This window comes from Paramisgurnus dabryanus, chromosome 5 (assembly GCF_030506205.2).
Source record: "Paramisgurnus dabryanus chromosome 5, PD_genome_1.1, whole genome shotgun sequence".
In the NCBI taxonomy this organism is placed as follows: Eukaryota; Metazoa; Chordata; class Actinopteri; order Cypriniformes; family Cobitidae; genus Paramisgurnus; species Paramisgurnus dabryanus.
In genome coordinates, this window is record NC_133341.1 from 45,125,441 (window position 1) to 45,147,844 (window position 22,404).

General features: G+C 38.9%; 1 protein-coding gene across 1 annotated transcript in view; it reads right to left on the reverse strand.

Annotated features, from left to right (window-relative positions):
• Positions 1-21,934, reverse strand: part of notch1b (notch receptor 1b) — a 56,186-nt gene extending 34,252 nt beyond the window's left edge. The window contains exons 1-4 of the mRNA XM_065284368.2: positions 21,658-21,934; positions 20,522-20,594; positions 1,103-1,365; positions 679-1,017 (exon numbers count right to left, since the gene is read on the reverse strand). Coding sequence (XP_065140440.1) covers positions 679-1,017; positions 1,103-1,365; positions 20,522-20,594; positions 21,658-21,715 — 733 coding nt within the window. The 5' untranslated portion in view covers positions 21,716-21,934. The remainder of the gene's footprint in view (positions 1-678; positions 1,018-1,102; positions 1,366-20,521; positions 20,595-21,657) is intronic.
• Between the last annotated feature and the right edge of the window lie 470 nt (positions 21,935-22,404).

A 22,404-nucleotide genomic window follows, 5' to 3' on the forward strand; every position in this document is an offset into this window, starting at 1 on the left:
ACGTCTAATGTGGTGGCGTGATGAGACATAGTGAATGCGTATATGTGTTTGTGTGTGTATTCGCACACACATCCTTATGTTCTCATTCTCCCAAAACTGACTCTAACCCAGGGACACCAGCATAAGGATGTTGTCGTTCAGACATTTCCTCATGATAAGCACAAATATTTTCCTGCTGGTCTGTACACACACACACACACACACACACACACACACACACACACACACACACACACACACACACACACACACACACACACACACACACACACACACACACACCAAGCAGAAGTTCAGTAGTTGAATGCAGATACTACAGACAGGATTGGTAAAGAGAGGAGCATATTGGGAGAGGTACTCTATCTAGGGTCCCAAAGTTGTGGGAAACACTGATAGCACATTGTTATTGCAAACCCACTGAGCTCATCTAATTCTCTACCTCCAGTGTTGACCCGGATATAGGGCCGGTATCACTTGTCTTGCTTCTGGAACATGTGTCGTCAGCAGGGCGACAATGAGTCAAAATAAGAAGAGGGAGAATTTCCTCTGGTTGTCATCTAATGACCTCATCTGTTATGTAAGTGATGTCAGTCCTCATAATACCAATTAAAAAGCCAGAGAAACATATAAAACTGACAGATCGCTAGTATATGAATGAATGCAAATGCCTTTGAGTACCTGGCAAACAGGAACACTCATGGTTGGTGTCACCCTTCTGTACGCAGGTGCCCCCATGGAGGCACGGTGAGGGGTTGCAGGGCTGATAGAGGGTCTCGCAATGTCTCCCCGTGTACTCGGCCGGGCAGCCGCACCGGTACGTCCCCACCTCGTTTTCACAAGTTCCACCATTCCTGCAGGGCGAGGGATTCTGGGCACACTCGTTGACGTCTTGCTTGCACGTTTGGCCCGAGAAGAAAGGCGTGCAGTGACAGATGAAGTCGGACTCAAAGGTACTGCACTGACCGCCGTTGGCACATGGGTTTGAGGCACAAGGATCTGCTTGCTGGCAGTTTTTACCTACGGATAAAGCCAGATCGTGTTACTTTGTGTGTTGTTCTTTCAAACGTCTCATGATTCAGCCTCTGTAAAATTTCTTTCTTACCTGACCACCCTGGTGGGCATTTACACTTGTAATTATGGATGCTAGTGAGTTCGCAGGTGCCTCCGTTTCGGCACGGTGAGCTAAGGCACGCGTTTTCGGTGGGAGTGAGGCACAGTCGGTCTCTGTAGCCCAATGGACAGTTGCAGACGAAGTCCACCTTGTTAACCTGAGTAAGCAGACGGCACGTGGCGCCGTTTCTGCATGGCGAGTTAAAGCAGGGGTTGCGGAATTGGCACGCTGACCCCGCATACTGATCGGGACACCTGCGGAGTGGAAACAGAAACATTAGTGTATACATAAATATGGAGATTCAGATTTCGTCTTTATAATCATTTAAGGGCATTTTTCTATGCATTTAGCATATGCCTTCATTCAAAATTATAAACAATGTTATTGAAATAGGATTCATGAGCTACAAAAAAAATTTACATTTCAAAGAGCATCTTACAAATGTAGATGACTGACATTGAACATTTACTGTTGGGTCTCAAACTTTTCAGTATGTGGTCATGTTTATTCAGTATTGGACCACCCAATGCTACTCAAATATAAACAGGTAGGTGATAATGTACAGCCAGCTGTTCATTATTGCAAAATAAACTGCAAAAGGGTGACCAGGACCCCAAAATTACTATTTTTCTCTATTTATAAAACATAGGGCTGTCAAAAGATTAATCGCGATTAATCACACTCAAAATAAAAGTTTGTTTTTGCATAATATATGTGTGTGCTGTGCACTGTGTGTAATTATTTTGCATATATAAATAGAAACATGCATGTATGTACTTAAGAAGATTATACATATTATATTATATATATAATTTTTTTTTAATTATAAATAAACAAAAGTTTTCTTAAATTTATACATGTATGTGTGTATTTTATATTTATATTTATATATATATAAATATATATATATATTAGGGATGCCACAATTCTCAATACATTATTGAACCGTTCGGTTCGACCCCCACGGTCCAATACGTGCATGTGAATTGCGGTTTTTCGGTTTATCCATCCAAATCTGTCAGTTTTATATTCCCTGTACTTTTGTTAATGTGCGCGCTTGCGTGTTCTGCACGCTTATAAACGCCACAGCGAGTTGATATCCAGTCACTGTGCGCTACCTGCGTTAACTCTGCTTGAACTCTGCTTGCAATGCTGGTGTCAGATTTCATTCGCGTACACACACACCCAACAAAAGTACGACAACATAAAGAAGCAGCACGACTGTCTTTTAAATCTGAGGTGTGGATTAATTATTTGCGCACGTAGATTACATACAACATCAATGTAAAGATGTAAATTCGCGTGGGGCAATGCGAATGGCGCAAATTGTGCTCGTTATTGATGCAAACGTGCGTTATTTGCCTCAGGTCTTCCGGGCAAGTTGAAAAAGTTCAACTCAAGAAGAGAATGCGCCTGATGCTAAAATAAATCCCACCAGTAATCTTGATTGAGGAACGCATTTTTGGTTTCTACACAGACATGTTGATGTTGGACTTAACATTAGTGCAGTAAGGTAACTTATAGCCTTCATTTACAATGTAAAGTTTAATTTACTAAGTACAGGTATATAAAATGGCCAATTTATGTAATGTAATGAATTCACATGATCCCCAGTTTGAATAGGATATAATTTTTCTATGTCTTTATTTAATTATATCTTATATTATTGTATCAATACAATAGAAATGTGTAAGATGATTTGTGCATTTACATAAAATAAAGAGAACTGCAATTAAAACCAGTATTTTTCTTCTTAACATCTCACAGTTCCTGTTACCTAAGCATAGAATAATTAAAAAACACTTTAACAGGCCAAGGCATCAGAACCGAAACCGAACCGAAAACCGTGGACAAGAACCGAAAATTGTATTGAACCGTGAACTAAGTGTATTGTTGCATCACTAATATATATATATATATATATATTGTATGTTATTAATCGCAATTTTTTTGACAGTCCTAATAAAAAATAAACACATTTTCCCTAAATTTTTATATAATCACACTTTTGGATTCTCTTAAAGATGACCACTCATCTAAAATAATTAGCAATAAAAACTATGCACTTTTTAACGGGTCTGCCATGTTATCATAACATGAACCCAATGAAGTATGGAACTTTATCTGGGACACTTATGTGACTGTGACACTTATGTTACAAAAAGTATATGCTTTCATGACCGTTTAAAGGGGCCATGGCATGAAAATCTGACTTTTTCCATGTTTAAGTGCTATGATTAAGTGTTTCTATCAACCTAGAAAATGTGTAAAAGATCAACCCAGTAACTTAGTTTTGGTAAACATTCTCTACAAGCACATAAAAAAGTAGATGGTTGAAATTTGGCTCTCCTTATGTCGTCATAAGGAGCTCTTATTATAATAATACCACCCCTTAAGCTGCACTATCCAACCACAGCACTGCCATTTAGTGCAGAGAGAAAGAGAGAGAGAGAAAATATTTCATAGCACAATTGAGTTTCAATTGCAACAAACCACCATCATTGTTATCAGTGTTTTCACTTCATCCGCTCATTTGCATTTTAAATGACACACCCAAAACGGCACATTTTTGCACACACCTACAAAGTGGCAATTTTAACGTGCTATAAAAATATTTATATGGTATTTTGAGCTAAAACGTCACGTATGTGCTCTGGGGACACCAAAGATTTATTTGACATCTTAAAAAAGTCTTGTGACATGGCCCCTTTAAGGTAGAGATACTCTGGAAAACAGTGACTCACAAGTCTAATCCTGCTTCAGAGCCATAAAAAGCAGTCATCCATCAACAACTCTTAGGATAAAATTCGAGCACCCCAGCCTTTCTGAATGAATCTGAATTCATTCACTCAAAAGACAAGGCAGCGTCTGTACACGGGTCTTTGAACCGAGGTCTGACATTATCAGGACTTCAAAGCTATCTTCCCTCAACTCAATGCCTGCTATTCTTCTAGGGTAGAGACCCTCTGTGGCATCAGTCAGGAGGCATCGCGGCAGCAAAAACTTTGCAAGAGAGCCATGAAAGACTTCATAACAGGTTCTTCCTGGGTTGGCTTAAAAGTAGTCTTTTTCCGATTTTACTCAGGAACACAAAAGCGTTAATTTTTGCAAAAAGAGCTAAGGTTGTCCCTATAATACATATAAGCTATAATACCCAAGCCATGTTTTTGGTCTCGGGTGGCAGCCCTTGTTTCTCAACACATTCCCAATGCATTTGATCCTGATCCAAACAGGGCCTCCCTCTGTGGGATGGATGTTTTTACTGTGTCTCTCCCAGGATTAGGATGGCCAGTAACTTCAACCGGGAAAAGAAAACACGGGGGATCGAGAACCAGGCACGACAAAACCATTAAGTGCCCTGTGGGAACTCCACTGCTGCCCACAATGCTACTTTTCCTCTCATTGTACGGTGACACATTTGTGGACGGCCACTTCGGGTTTGCGATAGTGCACAAACAATGCAAACCTATTACACATCAGCACCGCCACAACAACAACAAAGGATTCACAAAAAGTGTTATGAATCTTGACATCCTGTGACCTCCTTTAAAGGTAAAGCTTTAATAGCTGCGTTTCCGTTACTCTTTAAATTGCGCAAATTGACATTGTGATATAAAAAATGTGGCCAGTGGAAACACATCAATTGCAAAAACTCCCATATATCGTTTTAACGCTCACATGAGGTATTTTTTTAGGCAATTTGGGAAAAAAAGGTGTATTTTTTCGCAAAACTGCAATGGAAACATTTTCAGGTAACCTGATGCAAATCACGTGATAAATATTTAAGAGATGATGCTGTAAGTGCTACAACCTGCCAGAAACACCTCAATTCGGGTCTGCTCCCATAAATCATCACATGATGTTTGTAAAGACATATCATTGATTAATGGAAAACATCGTCATTTCGCAATAGTCTTTTGTCAACATTTTAAAATAACGCTTAAGTTTTTTGCAAATGGAAACACTGCTACTGTAACATGAGTGAAACTAACAGAAACTACAGTCCAATTATATTGTGCATTCAAGCTATACATTTTATCAGTATGTGTGTTCCCTGGAGATCAAACTCATCACCTTTTGGACTGCTAATGCTAATGAAAAAGTGGTTTATTCTATTAAAGGGGCGGTCACACTACACTTTTCGTTCAAATGACCTCCATCTAGTTTTAGGCGATATGCCCCATTTTGCGTTTGTCCTATCGTCAGCCTGTGAGATCGCCGATACACGATAGTATCGGCGGGTGGGGAAGTAGTTTACTGATTTATTTATTTGTTCATTTTACTTATTTATGACAAGTCACTTGATTGATGGACAACACTGTCATGACCGCAACCTTCTTAAAACTGATGCCATTTATCCGAGGGCGGGAAAAGCCCAGGTGCTCTAAAATTTCATGCGTGCCAGGGAGCAGTAACATAGCGCTAACAACCTCTCTAGTAAAAGGAAATGTCAGAGCCATGCGTATTACAAGCTCATGTGCGAGGCAGAGTCCAAATCATGCACATTACAGAATGAGTCCATGCCGCGCACATCTAGGTCCAAGCAAGAGTCCAAGAAATGCGCATTAAGTCCAGGTGCGTGCGAGAAGAAATACGCACTCGTTACAAGCACTCTCGCGCAAAGTGAAGCCCACAAACCCTCTCATACGAGGAAAAGCATGCAATGCGCATGTTAATGTGAAACTATGATGATAATTATAATAACCATCGGCAACTATTGTCATGAAAGCCTGGTATTGGCGATATGTCTGACGATCAACTATACACGATACTATCGTCTATCGGCACAACCCTACTTCCATCGTACGCATGCATCAGATGGGACACGCAAGCTTTTGCGAAGATATTTCGCATTTTGTTGCGTACCAAAGTTCAAGTCCGGTGAAACCTGACCTGATGCATTCATTCCATATTCCTTTCCCTCTTTTTATATATTATTATTTATGTATTTATTGTACTGATGATGTATTGTATTGTATTGTATGTGGTGGAATGTGCTGCCCTTTGTGTCTCTTAATTGCCCCTTGGGGATGAATAAAGTGATTTGAATTTAATTTAATTGACCTGTGAATTCGTATCAAGGGGAAACACGTGAACTTTCTCTCTCTACTGATGGACGCTCACGCCCCCTTTGTTGCAAAGTCTGTATCAAACTATGCTAGCTTTTAAAAAAAATTCTTACTAAAATTATCAGACAATGAAATTATCAGCCTTTGAAAATAAAGTTTCTAACTTTGGCAATGTTCAGAAAATGGGTTGTGGAAACAATGAACCACGTTTTAATCTTATCATTAACTCTTCTGGAGTTTAAAACAATAGTATCTACGCTACTTCCCTCATTACCTCAGTGCATCTGGGTGAGAAAGGTTTCAGATATGCATTTGTTAATCTGTCTGACGTCAGAAAGCCGTTAAAGTTTAAAGCAAGTTTAGGTCTCTGTATAAACAGGGTTAAAAGTTTTCAGTTCAAAACATTACAGTGCGTTTCGTAGTCTATTAAGCTCACTTATCTCGAATGATCCAAAAAATATTTGATTCATCATAACCAGACTCATTTATTACATAAGCATGATTTGATCTAATACAGACTCTGTCTGGTTTGAACTGGGCATAACTGTGCTCAGTTATGAGCAGCGACGAGGCCTTCCGAAAAAGCCCCGGGGAGCAGGTGCGAATGCTAATAAGGGGCCGGCAGCTGCTGTTTACAGCGCGCCCGTCTCCCTGCTCATAAACTCCCCCTGACACTTTCCCAAAGTGAATAAGAGGGCAGAGGCAGCAGGCAGTTGAATGGCCTGCCCACCACCGAGCAGAGCGGACAGGCTCCATGAGAAGATCCATTGTTCCCGCAGCCATTGCGAACCCGTCTTCATTCAGCTCTTAAACCTCATCTTTTCTCGTCGGCCTCACCATGGCCCTATCTTCTGTCTCCTCATCACTTCCTTCCTTCTTGGCGGGTGTGGAGCTCTCCCCGGACTCCTCCACATACGCCTTTCACTACCTCCTATCTTCGGCCTCCTCCCATCTTCACTGGTTTTTGGTTTTCGGTAAGATGGGGTCAGATTTGAGTCACATACTTCTGCACTGACTGTCCGCTGATTTGTTAGAAAACTAGTTTTTCTTTATTGTTTCTAAGGGTTGCAAAACTTTACTGTTGCTGATTTCCACACTGTCGTCATCGGCCAATGTAATGTCTACATGTAGTACTGGCGGCAAAACTGTAATAAATTTTATAAATATCTTTTTATTAATTAAAGAGTACTGTGCATTGGGGTATGTGAATAATATACACAATTCTTAAATAAAAAAAATGAATATTGCATGCAAACAGGAGTGAAGAGGTTTACTGGAGTCCTCCTGCGATTAAAGGGATAGTTTAAACTTGACTTCCATAGTAGGAAAAAAATAACGTCGATGGTGCTCCAAAACTGTCTGGCTGCAAACAGATTCGCCATATCAGAAATGTCTTGACTGTGGCCAAAAGTTTTGGATTATTTTTTTTGTTTAACTTCCAAAGAAACAAGTCTAGTGTTATTTCATAATGCAAGTATGTTTGACTCATACACTATAATGTCTGTAAAAAAAATGATATGAACCAGGTTTAGGAAATTTTTGCAATTTGTGGCCATGCGTAACTGTTGCATTTATATATATATATATATTTTAAATCACCCCGTTATGAGTCTCGACTTATGACAGCACTCCTCAATGGAGACTCCTGGCAGCCGCACTTAACGGTTCCCGATGAAAAATCACACCACCTTTAAAAGTCTACTAGACTCGCCCATTCTGGCAAACAGCTCCAGTTTTGGAGAAGGTAAATACATAGGGCACTCATGCAGCCCTGGCTCCTGTTAGTAAAGCACACATTAGGGAATTAGGGTAAGTACACTGAGAACTTCAGAGGGAAACCCTGCCAGTTTGCTCTTTAACTTGGCAAATGCTTGTCACATTAGCTATCTCAAGCTATTTTAAATACCTTAATGCTTTTAAAAGCCACAAAAGAGTACTAAGATAAAATATGTTACATGGAGAAAAAACACTCAGTTAAAACTGAATAAATGAGAGATGATTTAAAGATGAATGTTACCATGATTATCATGCCTACTGTATTCTATGATGCAAAAGAGTACTGATCATTAAAAATGTTTTTTTTTAAGACCCACTAAAAGTGCAACATTGTTTGATGTGCAATTTCCAATGAAACAGGAAGTTAGGATGGGGCTTATTAAGTGACTCATCCCCCTTTAAAATAGCCAGTGGTGTTTGGATTACCCCACAACCTGGAATCTGGTTGATGTCATGAAGTGCAGAATGATGTCATAAAAATGGATTGATCCACATTGGCGCAAGTGAAAGGCTGAAGGCATTAAAAAAAAATCATTTTTACATTTAGGGGTGGTTTCCCGGACAGGGATTAGCTTAAGCCAGGACTAGGCCTTAGTTTAATTAGGAAATATAACTAGTAAACTAGGAACGTAAACGAAAACCAGAAACTTGTGATGTTTTGCAAGGAACAGAAACGAAACCAGCAACTTTAAAAAATATATATGTTTCAGAACAGAAACGTTTATTTAAAATAATGGTAACCAGTTAATACCATTATTTTTTTCGTTCTTTGACAAGATTTCTGTGCAATATGACTCTGTGAAGTTTACTTACGGTCATCGTTGACTCATCGTAGAAATGAGAAGCTTGCCACCAGCAAGTAGCCAACTCAAGCCCAAGTCTCTAATGCTCAATCATAAGAGGTAAATAAATATTTGTATGCTACCAAGTATCTCAAGATGTTTGTTTTTTAATACTAATTAGTGGTGTAACGAATCGCAGTTGATCTGTGATCCGTATGACCCACGGTTCGGCTCGCATTCGATTGGCGGATTTATATGCAAATTTAAATAGGGCGAAAGTTGATCATTTGCACGCGTTTCAAAGTCTTGCAAACGTTAACACTAAAGTGATTTTAAACAATTTAACCAGAAAAAGGCGCTAAAGTGTGCAATTTTCTGTACGCACAGACGCACATGCGGTTGAATGTGTCCGGTCCAAAAAGGAATTATCCCTGTGCCCTTCAAAGATCAGAACTCTTGATGTATAAACTTGAGAGAGAGTTGCACTATTGTGTCTCCACTGTAGTCCATCAAAATACATTTGGCGAACACAGCACAGAAAAACAACGTAATTTTCACTTTATGTGGAGCGACTGTTTATGCTTCGTTTGGAATTCGTCCTTCGTCTGTGTGTGCGCGCGTGTTTAAGTGCACTCAAAAGTGCATACACGGAAAGACGTGTTTTAGATAGCAAGCGAACAAGCTTTCTGTTCTTGACAGGAGACACACACACAAAATGATCTCGAAATAGTTTAAAACATTTTTTTAAGTTGTTTGCCAATAAACGGCATGGCAGAAATTGTCCTTGTCTTAATTCATGTATAATGCTGAAACAAATGTGGGCATGCAAGAATTACAGTTATGCCGCTTACGTGGCCTTTTTTAATGTTTGATGAAGATAGAGACTTGAGGATAATTATGTAGACTAATAATTTAAGTTTAATTTCCTAATGATCAGCCTACTTCTTTGTATGTCCCACAGCTGACATGGAACGTTATTAACCGGTTTGGGAACTTTATTTTTTGTTCTAACCGGTTCAGGAACAACAATTTTAGGGTTGAACCGGAAACCGAAAACGTTAAGATACTGTTTCTGTTCAGAACGAAACAATTGGAAAAAAATCTGGTTTAAAGGCCTGCTAAAAACATTACCTGTGTGTTTTAAGGCTAAACAAAGTGCACTGATCTTTTTTAAGATAAGTCAGTGCAAGTTGTTTTCAGTTTGGACAGCTCTAACATTTATTTTAGTCTAGGACTAGTGTAATCCCTGTCTGGGAAACCCCGCTAAATCAACTTAATTTTACAATTAATTTCACATTTCTTGACTATAAATGTATAAAAATAAAGTTTAAGGTAAATAAGTTAGGGAAACTTTATTTTATTTATAACAACTTCTTAATAGTCAAGGAAGTTGAAATTAATTGTAAATTCAAATGGACTAAACTACTAAATTTTAGAGAAACAAGGAATTTTTAGTGTGACTTCTAAATGTGAATTTTGTTAATATTTCAGAGGCCACAAGTGTATAGATATTCTTAAGGCTCAAATATTCCTACTGAAAAAAAACTTTAAAAAGCAAAAAAAAACTTCCATTTGGATTACATGGGGACTTTAACAACAAATTCTTGTTCCATATCATTTGTTTTAATTTCTTATTATTCTCTTCATTGACTCTTCTTACACAGCTAATATTCCCATAAATTTCCCACAAATACAAAATAGCATGCAAAAGAATCCTGAAACAGCAGGAAATACAGCCTTGAGAAGAACAGTCCTCCTCACGTCCTATAAGAACACAAAAGTTTTTTTCCCCTTCTGGTCACGCAAACAAAGATGTGAAAACATCTTTCACACATAAGCCTCCATATAAATAAATCTAATGGTCTGTAAACAAGCCCTAGTTTATTTCTGATGCTGTGACCAGAGAATGACCCTCTTGTCCAGCCGATACCCATAATTTACCTACACTTTCTCTTTAGAAATACCTTTGTTCACTGGACAGTGATGGGACTCATTCTGTGACCAGCAGTAGCCCATGACAACAGGGTTTAACTAGCGCTGCAATGCTTGCCCAGGCCGGAGCAGATGTTTGGTTGACACCTGACCCTCAGCCAGATGAAACACAGGGGGTTTCCACCCACTGCGCTCCAATCTGCCATCTGCCATTGAAGGGTCACAGAGTTAAGTGGGATGTCTCTCTCTCTAACAAAAACTAAGTTAAAATCTAACTTGGATGCTTTTTAATACTTGACAAAAAAAGTCTGAATACTGTTACATGCATGCCATTTAGATACAGCAACAGAGGAAGTGAAATATTTTCAACTGGTCTATCACTTTTTTTTGCTTTGATGATTTTTTTTGTTGCTAAATTACAGTTTTAGGATTTTTCAGCTACAGAGTAGTGCAAAAAACGAAAGTTTTTTTTACTTTTTTCATGCTAACATGTAAAATGGCCTAGCTATAAGCTTACTTTAAAGGGACATTCCACTTTTTTTGAAAATTTGCTTATTTTCCAGCTCCCCTAGAGTTAAACATTTGATTCTTACTGTTTTGAAATCCATTCAGCTGATCTCCGGTTCTGGCACTAGCACTTTTAGCATAGCTTAGCACAATCCATTGAATCTTATTAGACCATTAGCATCGCGCAAAAAAATAACCAAAGAGTTTTGAAATTTTTCCTAAACTTGACTCTTCTGTAGTTACATCGTGTACTAAGACCGACAGAAAATTAAAAGCTGCAATTTTCTAAGCAGATATGGCTAGGAACTAGTGATGCACCGATGTATCGCTGCCGATATTTATCGGCTGATTTTTGATGAATTTGAAACCATCGGCATATCGGCAGTAGCACGAGAAAGGCCGATACCGATTGTTTATTAATTAACTGCATAAAGAAATCCATTATATGTAAAAAAAAATTTGTTAATGTTGTTAATAAAATAAATGCTGAATAGCAAAAACCACCTTTGAAGGTTGTCATGCTGTCTTTTTATATTTGTTTAGCTTAATTTGTGCCTCTCTTATTATGTTGGTCAGTTGAATGTTAATTAGATCCAATCCATGTTCAGTAAAAATAATTTGATGCAGAAATAAACTAGCTAATAGACCAACTGTATTGTATTGTATACAAGTGTTTAATATCGGTATCGGCATCGATGTTGTCGAAGTTGTCTGTTTAAATCGGTATCGGTCCAAAAAATCCTATCGGTACATCCCTACTAGGAACTCTACTATCATTGGTTATTAGGGGTGTAACGGTACGCAAAAATCACGGTTCGGTGCGAACCCCGGTTTTGAAGCCACGGTTCGGTTCATTTTCGGTACAGTAAGGGAGAAATGCAAACATTAAACTGCAGGTTGTTTATTACTTTAAACTTTTTTTTACAATTTGTTTACACTTTTTTAAACACTTTATTAAAATATAACAGATAAAATATATATAAAATGAAAAAATTATAAATAAAATACTACTGCAAAGTTATTTTTTACATTATTTTATAACAGAAGGTAACCTTCTCTTAAACTTTTTCTACTAAAACCTTGAACTAACAAATTCAATTCCTGAATACATTTATGAACTATTAGCCTACATTTTTGCCACTAAAAATTTTCTGTTTTGATTTATTTTGGATTGTTTAACTCACAGAATTGAATTGGCTATGTACCATCTCTGTATAAAAATAATATTACTGCTCTATGTGTAACTGCATAGCAAGCAACATGATGATACACTCATTTTGAGATTAGTGAGCTGCATACATAGCCATCTTTGATCTTTTGCACGTTTCTCCTAATCTTTGCTTGTGTTGTCAATGTAAGCTGTGACTTTACTTACGAACCCCTCCGCAGCTGAGTAACAGCTGAGTAAGCCCGGGTTACAGCTCTTCTCTGTCCCGACCAGCTGATCGCATTGTGACAATGATATGATTGACGTGATATGCAGATGAAAAATCTGATCACGCATTCCTTATTCTTGCTGTCACAGAAAGTGCGTCTCATGAATGCGTAGCAACGAAAGACGTGCATCCTCTCACGCACTTTTGAAAGAACAAAGCAGCGCGTTGACACGCGTTTAACATGCGCTTTTAGATACGACACGTAAACGTTTACATCAATAATCAAACGGATATACAACTAAGTAAATAAAAATCTTTCTGCGGGCCGAATTATGTTATATGTTTGACAGAAGACTTGCGCTGAACGCGGAGACTTCCGCCACTTAATATGTTCGTGCGGAAACGCACGTATTATGTTCCGCACAGGCGCACACAAAATGCATTCGGCCTTTCGGTGCACGTGCGCACCGTGCCGAAAGCCCTGAACCGGAACGGTCCGGTTCGAATACACGTACCGTTACACCCCTATTGGTTATTTTTTTAGAGCAATGCTAATGGTCTAATCAGATTCAATGAATTGTGCTAAGCTATGCTAAAAGTGCTAGCGCCAGACCCGGAGATCAGCTGAATGGATTTCAAAACGGTAAAAATCAAATGTTTGACTCTAGAGGAGCTGGAAAAATAGCATATTTTCAAAAAAAGTGAAGTGTCCACTTTTTTTCAGATTTAGGGACAAAATGATTTTCTATGACATTATGCTATCATTAATGTTCACGTATTCGGCAGACACTTTTATCCAAAGATCCTTATCACTATAAAAAGTGAAAGTTCGATTAACTGCAAATTACTGCAGTTGGTAACACCTAAAAAGTTAAAAAAAATTTCAACTTAAATTTTCTCACTTTAAGGCTATGTCCACACGAAGCCGGTGCATTCCCTATCCGATCATTTTTTTCCTTGCTCTAAAAAAATTATCCGTAAACATGAAACAACTGAAACCGACAGAAAGCGGTGTAGTATATATGCCGGACCAGTATGGGGCGCTGTAATTCTTCCACAGATATACACTATACACGGAGAAGAAGACTTTGAGCATGCGCATAACCAACGTATGGTGTTGCAGTGTTTCCCACAGATCTGAAATTTACTTGTGGTGGTAGCTGGTGAAAAGGGCAATCATTATTATCCACCGACAAAAAATGGTCTACTATACATGTAACAAAGAACTAATAATGTGTGACACAACACAATACTTTGATTTATAAAACATTCATATTAATTTCACATTATAGTTCATTAATCTAACCACCCCAAACTTTTTTTGCCATAAACAAAGCTGACACTGTTTGTCAAAGCACCACGAAAAAACTTGATGTTTTTGCACTGATATATGAAGCAATTTGATGACCCCTTTTATCAAACTCAATTATATACAATACTATGTATACTATAGCCTATATAGACAGTGCAGGTCTATAGATTATAAATGTGACTGATGTTATAATGGTAATAACTTCTATAAGATAGGCACTTTTACTGCTTTCTATTTCTCTTTTGCCGATTAAAAAATGCTTAATCCACTAATTATTTTAGATTTAAAAGTCTACTTGCTGTGCTGTCCCGATGACAGACTTTACATTACAGCTTTGCGTTTTTTATATCCTGAGTCAGCTAGAGCTTTGCTCATTCAGTATTAGCACTGCTTTTTGCTACAATCTCTGTGCAAACTGTTTAGATTTTAGTAAAGATATTGTCTATTAATAGTAAGACTATTAAAAAATGGGATAAAGAAAATGAAGCGGCGCGTGGTCGTGACAAGAGCCAGTTGCTATCGCCATAGAAACCGGAGGCACGCTAAAACAGCACTCGAGCTTTAGCGCGGTAGCGCTCACGGCCGTTCTCCGATCGACTCGGGTTTTACACACAATATTAATCAGACTTGGGACCCGAAGTAATGAACTAGGACCGACCCGGACCCATCTGACCATTTAAAATATAAACCCGGAACCGTACGGGTCCCGCGTCCTCAGTGAAGAAAGACCTCTAATGGTAAAACTCTGCTCAAGTTCAGAAACATGAAAGGATACAATGTGACGCTGAGGTTGCTTCGCGTCGCGCCCAATTCATTGAGAAACAGAGAGCACGTGAACGGACACTCAACCGGAGAGACACAACGTGCTTTCACGCAAAATGAAGCCAACTTAGATGCTATAAACACATATGCACATAAGCATATGCGACCATTTTGGTCGCAGTGTGTTCCCTGGCTGCTCCGTATGTGCTGCTGCAGTTGATCCAGTTTGCCGCGCTGGATGATGAGTTTATGACGCGTGCATCATCTTCACGGTCACCCGACTCCCACCTCTCTCTCGCGCTCTCTCTTTCGCGCGCTCTCTCGCTCTCTCTCTCTCCAAAACACGGGTCATCCAGTCGAGTTCAGAAATACGGAAATTCGTAAAGTGATTTTTTTACTTGGGCGGGTCGCAATTTACCTGGGCGCAGCGCCCAAGTAGAGCCTATGTATGGGAAACACTGTGTTGTCCATTATCGCTTGTTGGTCACCACAATTGCATAGAAGCAATAGATTTTGCTGTAATAAAGCTAGTAGGCTTTAGTAGCTTCTGTAGCACGAACACAATCACGTAGTCCGCCGTTATTGTTGTTGCTGTTATGTGTGATGCTTCCGACACGTGATGTGATGACGTTTTCGCTTCACAAAATATACGGAAAGGGTGTCAGTTTCAGATTTATCCACTTTAGGAAAATAGCGGATTCAGTCTCCCAAAACGGATGAAACGCCAATACGATAACAAATTTATACGTATACAGTGATACGCGTCTCTGTGTGGACAGCCCCTAAGTTGAAAAAAACCTAAAAAAATTTACCAATTGAAGTAAATTTTAAAAGTTTATTCACATCAAATATTTGACTTAAAGTGAGAAAATTTAAGTTAAAAAACAACTCTTTAGATGTTACCAAACTTTTTACAGTGTACAGAGCATTCAAGCCATACATTTGTCATCAGTTTATGTGATCCTTAGGAACTGAACCCATGACCTTTGTGTTGCTAACGCAATGCTCTCCCACATGAGCTACAGGAACGTCCATCACTAGATCTCATAACATGTGATCAGGCTACCTGTTTGAGTTTTTAGGGAGGCAGCTGAACCACTGACCTGTTTTTACCTCAAGCAGTACAACAATAAAGCTAAATCTACTCCCTTTAAAGCCCTAATTTCCTGTAGACAGGACCTTGACGCCGAGAACGCCCTTGAGTTATGTCTGTTTTGTATGCGATGACGGCCCCATAGCCCTTCACACTCTCTCTGTAATCACTGGAGGAGACCCGAGGGTTCACATCTGTTCATTAGAACCGTGTTTATTTGTTCCCAAAACCGAGCGGCCCTATGGGAACCAAATTTCCTCTAAGGGACAGACATTTACGCACCCAATAATTTTCTAATGAGTGCTACTGGTGGTGGTTTTATAGGGCTTTGGCTAATGCTCTTAGATGCACTTCACATCACAAATGATAGTGGACGTTTATGAGAGAAACAGGGATTTATTTATTTATTCATAACCGCCCATCACAACGCTCAGACAGTGTGACAATGTGAGAAACATCTGCCACCGCCGCAGATGAATGAAAAACCGCAGGCATTAGCGAGTATTATGCTGTAAGTAGTGGCTATTGTTCGCTATGAATTATTTACCTTGATAGTGATCGCCTGTAATGCGCCGTTCCACAGACAGATGGCTTAGGTCAAAAGCATCAAACAAAAACAACACGCGCCTGGTGTTTTTTTCTGCTGTTTTTGTATTTGGGCAGCTGTACATACAATCCAGCACACTTTGCAATAACAGAATGTACAATCAAAGTTTGCAGAATTCCTGTCAGGAACCGCAGAGTCAGATTACAAGCAGGGGACGAGCCAACGCAAGCCAACGCTGGTCAATCGAGGTATTATGCGCTGCCATAAAGATCATGCCAGGAACGAGACAACCGGCATCTCTATGAAGACATCAGACCACTGTTGTGATATGATAAGAGACTGGAACTTCTCTTCTTTGGCACTGAGTGTCTGTTTCCTGTATCTAAATGCAGCGAGGAACTTGGAGGAACTCATCTCTAGAAAGCAAACAAAGCTTGCATTGAAAGTGCCTCGCACAGACACAAGTTGTCGTTCGGGGTTAAATTACTCCTGTGGATTTTGGTTTACCGCACATAAATAAATAAATAAATTATAACTGTTTTCGTTCAAATTTATAAACATGTAACTATGGATAACTCCCTGTTGACATCTGTACTTATGTCTGAATGCAAATATATAATTGTTTTTACCAATATCATCAAGTTCATTATTAAATGTTACAATTAAAGCGATACTCCAGACAAATATTAAAGTTACCCTATGATGTACTCACCCCCTCAAGCAATCCAAAATACATAAGTCCATCATCTTTCAGATGAGCACATTTGGTGTTATTTTAGTAAATGTCCTTGCTTTTCCAAGCTTCCAAGATAACAGGAGAAAACAGGGATCAGGAAACAACTTCTGACTTGCATTCATCCTTCACAGAAGTAATCCACATGGCTCCAAGGGGTTAATAAAGATATTTTGTGGGTAATCAATGCGATATTGTACGAAAAATATCAATTTTTAAACTTGGACTGGATATCTTTCTTACAAAATCGCATCAATTACCTGCAGAAGACCTTTATTAATACCTCGAAGCTGTGTGGATTACCTCTGTGAAGGATGGATGTACTTTTTGGGGTTTAAAGGGACACTTATTTTTGAAAATATACTCATTTTCCAGCTCCCATAGAGTTAAACATTTAATTTTTACTGTTTTGGAATCCATTCAGCTGATGTCCGGGTCGGGCGGTACTACTTATGCGTAGTTTAGCCCAATCCATTGAATCTGCTTAGACCATTAGCGTCACGCTAAAAAAAACAAAGAGTTTTGATATTTTTCCTATTTAAGGAAAAATATAATAATAATATCATAAAAATATTCCTATTTAACTTCACTCTTTTGTAGTTACATTGTGTACTAAGGCAGACTTAAAATTAAAAGTTGCAATTTCTAGGCAGATATGACTAGGAACTATACTCTCATTCTGTGTAATAATCAAGGACTTGCTGCCTTTGACTGCAGGAGGCGCAATGATATTACGCAGTGCCCGAAAAAAGTAACCAAGGGGACTTTTTCAGGTGATGCGTAATATCATTATGCCTGCTGCAGCCATGTTTAGGTAGCAAAGTCCTTGATTATTTACGCCAGAATAAGAGTATAGTTCCTAGTCACATATCTGCATAGAAAATCGCAACTTTAAATTTTACGTCGGTCTTAGTACACAATGTAACTACAGAAGAGTCAAGTTTTAAATAGAAAAAATATCGAAACTTTTTTTAGCATTACGCTAATGGTCTAATCAGATTCAATGGATTATGCTACGCTATGCTACCACCAGACCCGGAGATTGGCTGAACGGATTCCAAAACAGCAAAAATCTAATGTTTAACTCTAGGGGAGCTGGAAAATGAGCCTATTTTCAAAAAAGTGGAGTGTCCTTTTAAAGTCAGAAGTCATTCCCTGATCCCGGTTTATTTTACCATTACAAAGCCTGGAAGAGCAAAGACATTTACTAGAATAACTACAAATGAGCTCGACTGAAAGATGATGGGCATATGTATCTCGAAATTGCTTGAGGGTGAGTACATCATGAGGTAATTTTGATATTTGGCTGGAGTATCTCTTTAAGTAACATTATACACAATTCTCTTTTTTCGTAACCGCCCAGATAACCTTACCAATGCACTGGCAACAACTCAAAACACTCTAGCGACCATTTATGAACTAGCTAGCAACCACAACAAAAACAACTTGGTAAGGAAAATCTTATTTAATAAAAAGTTACCAATTAGAAAAATTGAAACACAATTACTGAAACAAACACTGAAACAAAATTGCGCACCAGAATTCCATGTAGAATGGAATCAAGTGTGAGATGATTATCAGGAGGAGACATTTGTCATGAGTTACAACAATGTGTTTCCCACCTACAAATGTAGGTGTTTTAGCCCTGTATTCAAACTTTAATGACCCTACGGGGAGCTAATCGGAAAACGGCAAGGTCATTCTCAACGCCCTTCAAAACTTGGTCGGAAGGCCTGAAGTCAGCAGCATGTGAACTTTCCAGGTTCTCCCTCCAGTCCCGCATCTCTCATCTCCTCGCCGAACACTAATCCTTTTATTTGAATCTGCCATCCAGAATTCAGAGGTGGGCGCTGGTTAGCATTACTGTCAGTCGGACTTCTGGGCTTGCCAATGCATCAGAGATAACAGCTCACTCCTCTACATGTCTGTCAAAGTGCCAGATATGAGTGTTTTATATCCCTGGTATGGAATGTAAAGTAGAACCGAAACATCTTTCCAAAATGATATGGACTAGCTGAATGACATAAGTCAAATATGAGACTTGGAGGAGAAATTTACATTTACATTTTCCTAATATGGAATTTAATGGTGCCCCAGATGTGCTTGGTTACAAAAAATTTTCAAAATATCTTCATTTATGTTCAGCAATGTATTCATACAACAATCAAAAAGTTTTTCCTTTTATGAGACAAAACACATCATTTGGTACTGAAATAGTTAAGTCACTTTATAAAAACAACAACACATTTTCAAATTTTTATTGCAGTCACAAGAAACAAATAACATGCTAGCAAGCATTTCAGAGCGGAAACAATGGATTAATTTGATTAAAGGAACAACGTAGCAAAAACTGTTCTACTGTATGAACACACATTTTGCCAAAGTTTGCCAGACACATTGCAAAACCAAGCGCTGTGTCCACCAGTGAATCGGAACAATAGATAAAAGGTACTAGACATACTAATGTGCCATTCTAAGCAAGAGAGTGCCCTTCGTTGCATTACTATGTTTAATTAGAGGAGTCTGAGTATGACAGGACACAATGGTGGCTTTGTAGCCCAACTGAGGCAGGGAGGCTGCCAGACAGAATTAAGATGTGGCCCATCGCCAGTGTGGCTCCAGTGTGGGTCCGAAAACAGAGCCGCCACCGACTTATTTCAAATGAGCCCGTCCAGTGTGCTCCTCCTGATAAACTCATCGATAACCAAAGCAAAACAATTCTAGCCTGGCCAAATGCTTGCAATCCAATCCTGCTTAAAGCAAGTAGGAAAGAACCAAAGAGGGCCAACGAGAGTTAACCCAGTTTGCAAATCAAACCGAACACAATCCGTGCAAACGCACTGCGTTTCTGCCCTCCAAGCGTTTGTGTGCTGGCATGAGAGTATGTGAAGTTATGCATGCGGGACAACCTGTGTGCTCTTGATTCTTTCACTGGCGCATTGCTACCAATTATGAAAACATCCAGTCAAATTACACTCTATTGCCATCTGTCCTTCTAATGTAAATCACAGAGAGTGAATGGGCATTCAAAATGGGACAAAACACCAGAGCAGGGGCAGGGCGCGCAAGGGGGCCCTCTGGCATTCTGGGAAGCCTCAAACAGATTAGTCACACAGAATTAATCTAGACTGAAGAACAATGGCCACCGAGCTTCTGGCAAACCCCAGCTGTCGTTTCATAAAAGAAAAGCAAAATAAGATTTAGGGCTCCGAGTGTCTCTGAGACTTGGGCTGGAGAGGTGGGCTCGTACTCATGACCAGACGGAGGGGGGTAATGCCCTAGACTCTCTTCATCAGTGGCTGTGCATGTCATTCATTAGGTTCAAGGAGAGAAGCACACTTTTCTTTTGTTGGAATTCAGATTGAAAGCGAATATTCTGGTAGCCTAAAGTTTATGCATTACTAAAAAAATCGAAACTTTTGGATCAGGTGAAAACCTCAAGGCACTGTATTGGGCCCGCTCTATATTTCTTAATGGTAGTGCTACGGTTCAGACACAGCAATTGAACTCTGTTTACTCACTTGCATTCTCCTCTCCCATCTGGATTAAGTTCACACGTACCACCGTTCAGACATTTTTCCAAACATTCCAGGCCTGGAAAACAGAGTAATACATTTCTATTTAGAGTTGCAACTAATTAAAAACTAATATACAAACAAACAATCGCTACTGTTGTTACAAACACATTGTAATTAGGCAAGTTCTTGAAAGTGTTACATTTTTGCAACCTGGGCAAGAGTTAGTAAGACACAGGACAGAATCCGGTGAGAAAGTGTGACTCCTAACACCCTAAAGTGATGTTTGTGGACAGAGGGACCTGACAGCGCTGCATTCTTCACCCGGCAGCTGGTCCGGGGAATGAACTATATTTGGTTGGTAGCATTGGGCTGTAAAAGACTTAAAGTGAAACTTCACTCAAACTCAGCTCGTGCTGCCTTTGTGCATGTGAGTCAATAACCTGAGGCTGAGACCTATCTTAAAATGAACGAGACAACGAATCAGAAAAGCTCTTGCGAGTTCACTTTTCTATCATCTGGAGTGATATGCTTCAAATGGTCTTCACTATAAAACTATTGTTTTATTATAGTAAAAGTGTATTAACCATAGTTCTTTGGCAGATTGACTACCATTTGTATTGCTATATTTTTACTAAAGTAACTACGGTTACTGGTTGTATGGTGAGACTCACATGAAAAAATACTGTAGTATACATAATATTTACTATAGTAAACTGTACTGGATGCTACAGTTTATTGATTTTGAATATCTTACCATAGTAAATAAGATATATGCTACTACAGTTGTTACAAGTTTATCAATTCTCTTAAGTCATCAGTTCATGATACTATAGTAAATTACTATAATATGCTACAGTATACTACAGTAAAGTTTTCTTTAGTAAATACTATATACTACAGTATTTTCCATGTAGTGATAATAGTACATTTGTGTATAACATTGAGTACATGTTTTATCACTACTGGTTTATTTAACTATTTCTTTTTCCGTAACTTAAAATAACATCAATGCCCAACAACAAGTGATTTCTCCTCAAACAATGCGTTTGATGCGCAATATGTGACAGAAATAAACGCGTTGTTAACTCAGTCAAGTGTTTGGTTGTGTTGAAAGTAAAAACTCAACTAACGAAACCTACCTTGCGTCAAAGTAATGGGCGATATCAAAAGAATTAGTTGCACGAGGAAAAGATGCATTCCTTCTTATGGATAGTTGTGGGATATCCACGCGACTTAACATATATCCAACATTGGGTCTCTTCGGGAAAAGGAAATAAATCACGAAGGTTTAAAAGATAATTCAATATATCCAAAAACGACACTTGTAGCGTCTTCCCGATGCTGCTCGAGCGGTGCGAGTTGTGTGAATGAGTTCTTCTCATCCAGAGGCGCGCGCTCCCTCCAGAGTGCCACACGAGCGCGCATTTACTTGACAAACTTTCAGAAGCTGCAGTGGGAAAAACACGCCCTCCTTTTAAACTTGGTTTGTCAAAACAAACAAGCGGGAAAATCATCGGTACTCATTTTAAACACGATGGTGTGTATTTAAACTGCAATACAATCTTTCCATCCATTCATGTATTAATACTGTATACAATTAAGTCTTCAAAAGTTAAGGGTTACTTCACTAAAATGTTTTTCTTGACCTTACAAACATTTCTGAAGTTGTATGCTTAAATGTTGAAGTGAGTTTGGTGGACAAATTGTTGTGCAAATATTAGTTTCGTTCATTGCAAAACTTACATTATATTTGATGAAATGTTTTGACTCGATGCCATTGCACTTTTTGTAAAACTCTTCTAGTTGCAACATGTACAGTCTACTATCTAAACTGAAGATGCATTTTTAAAGGGACAGTTCACCCAAAGATGAAAATACTAATTTGA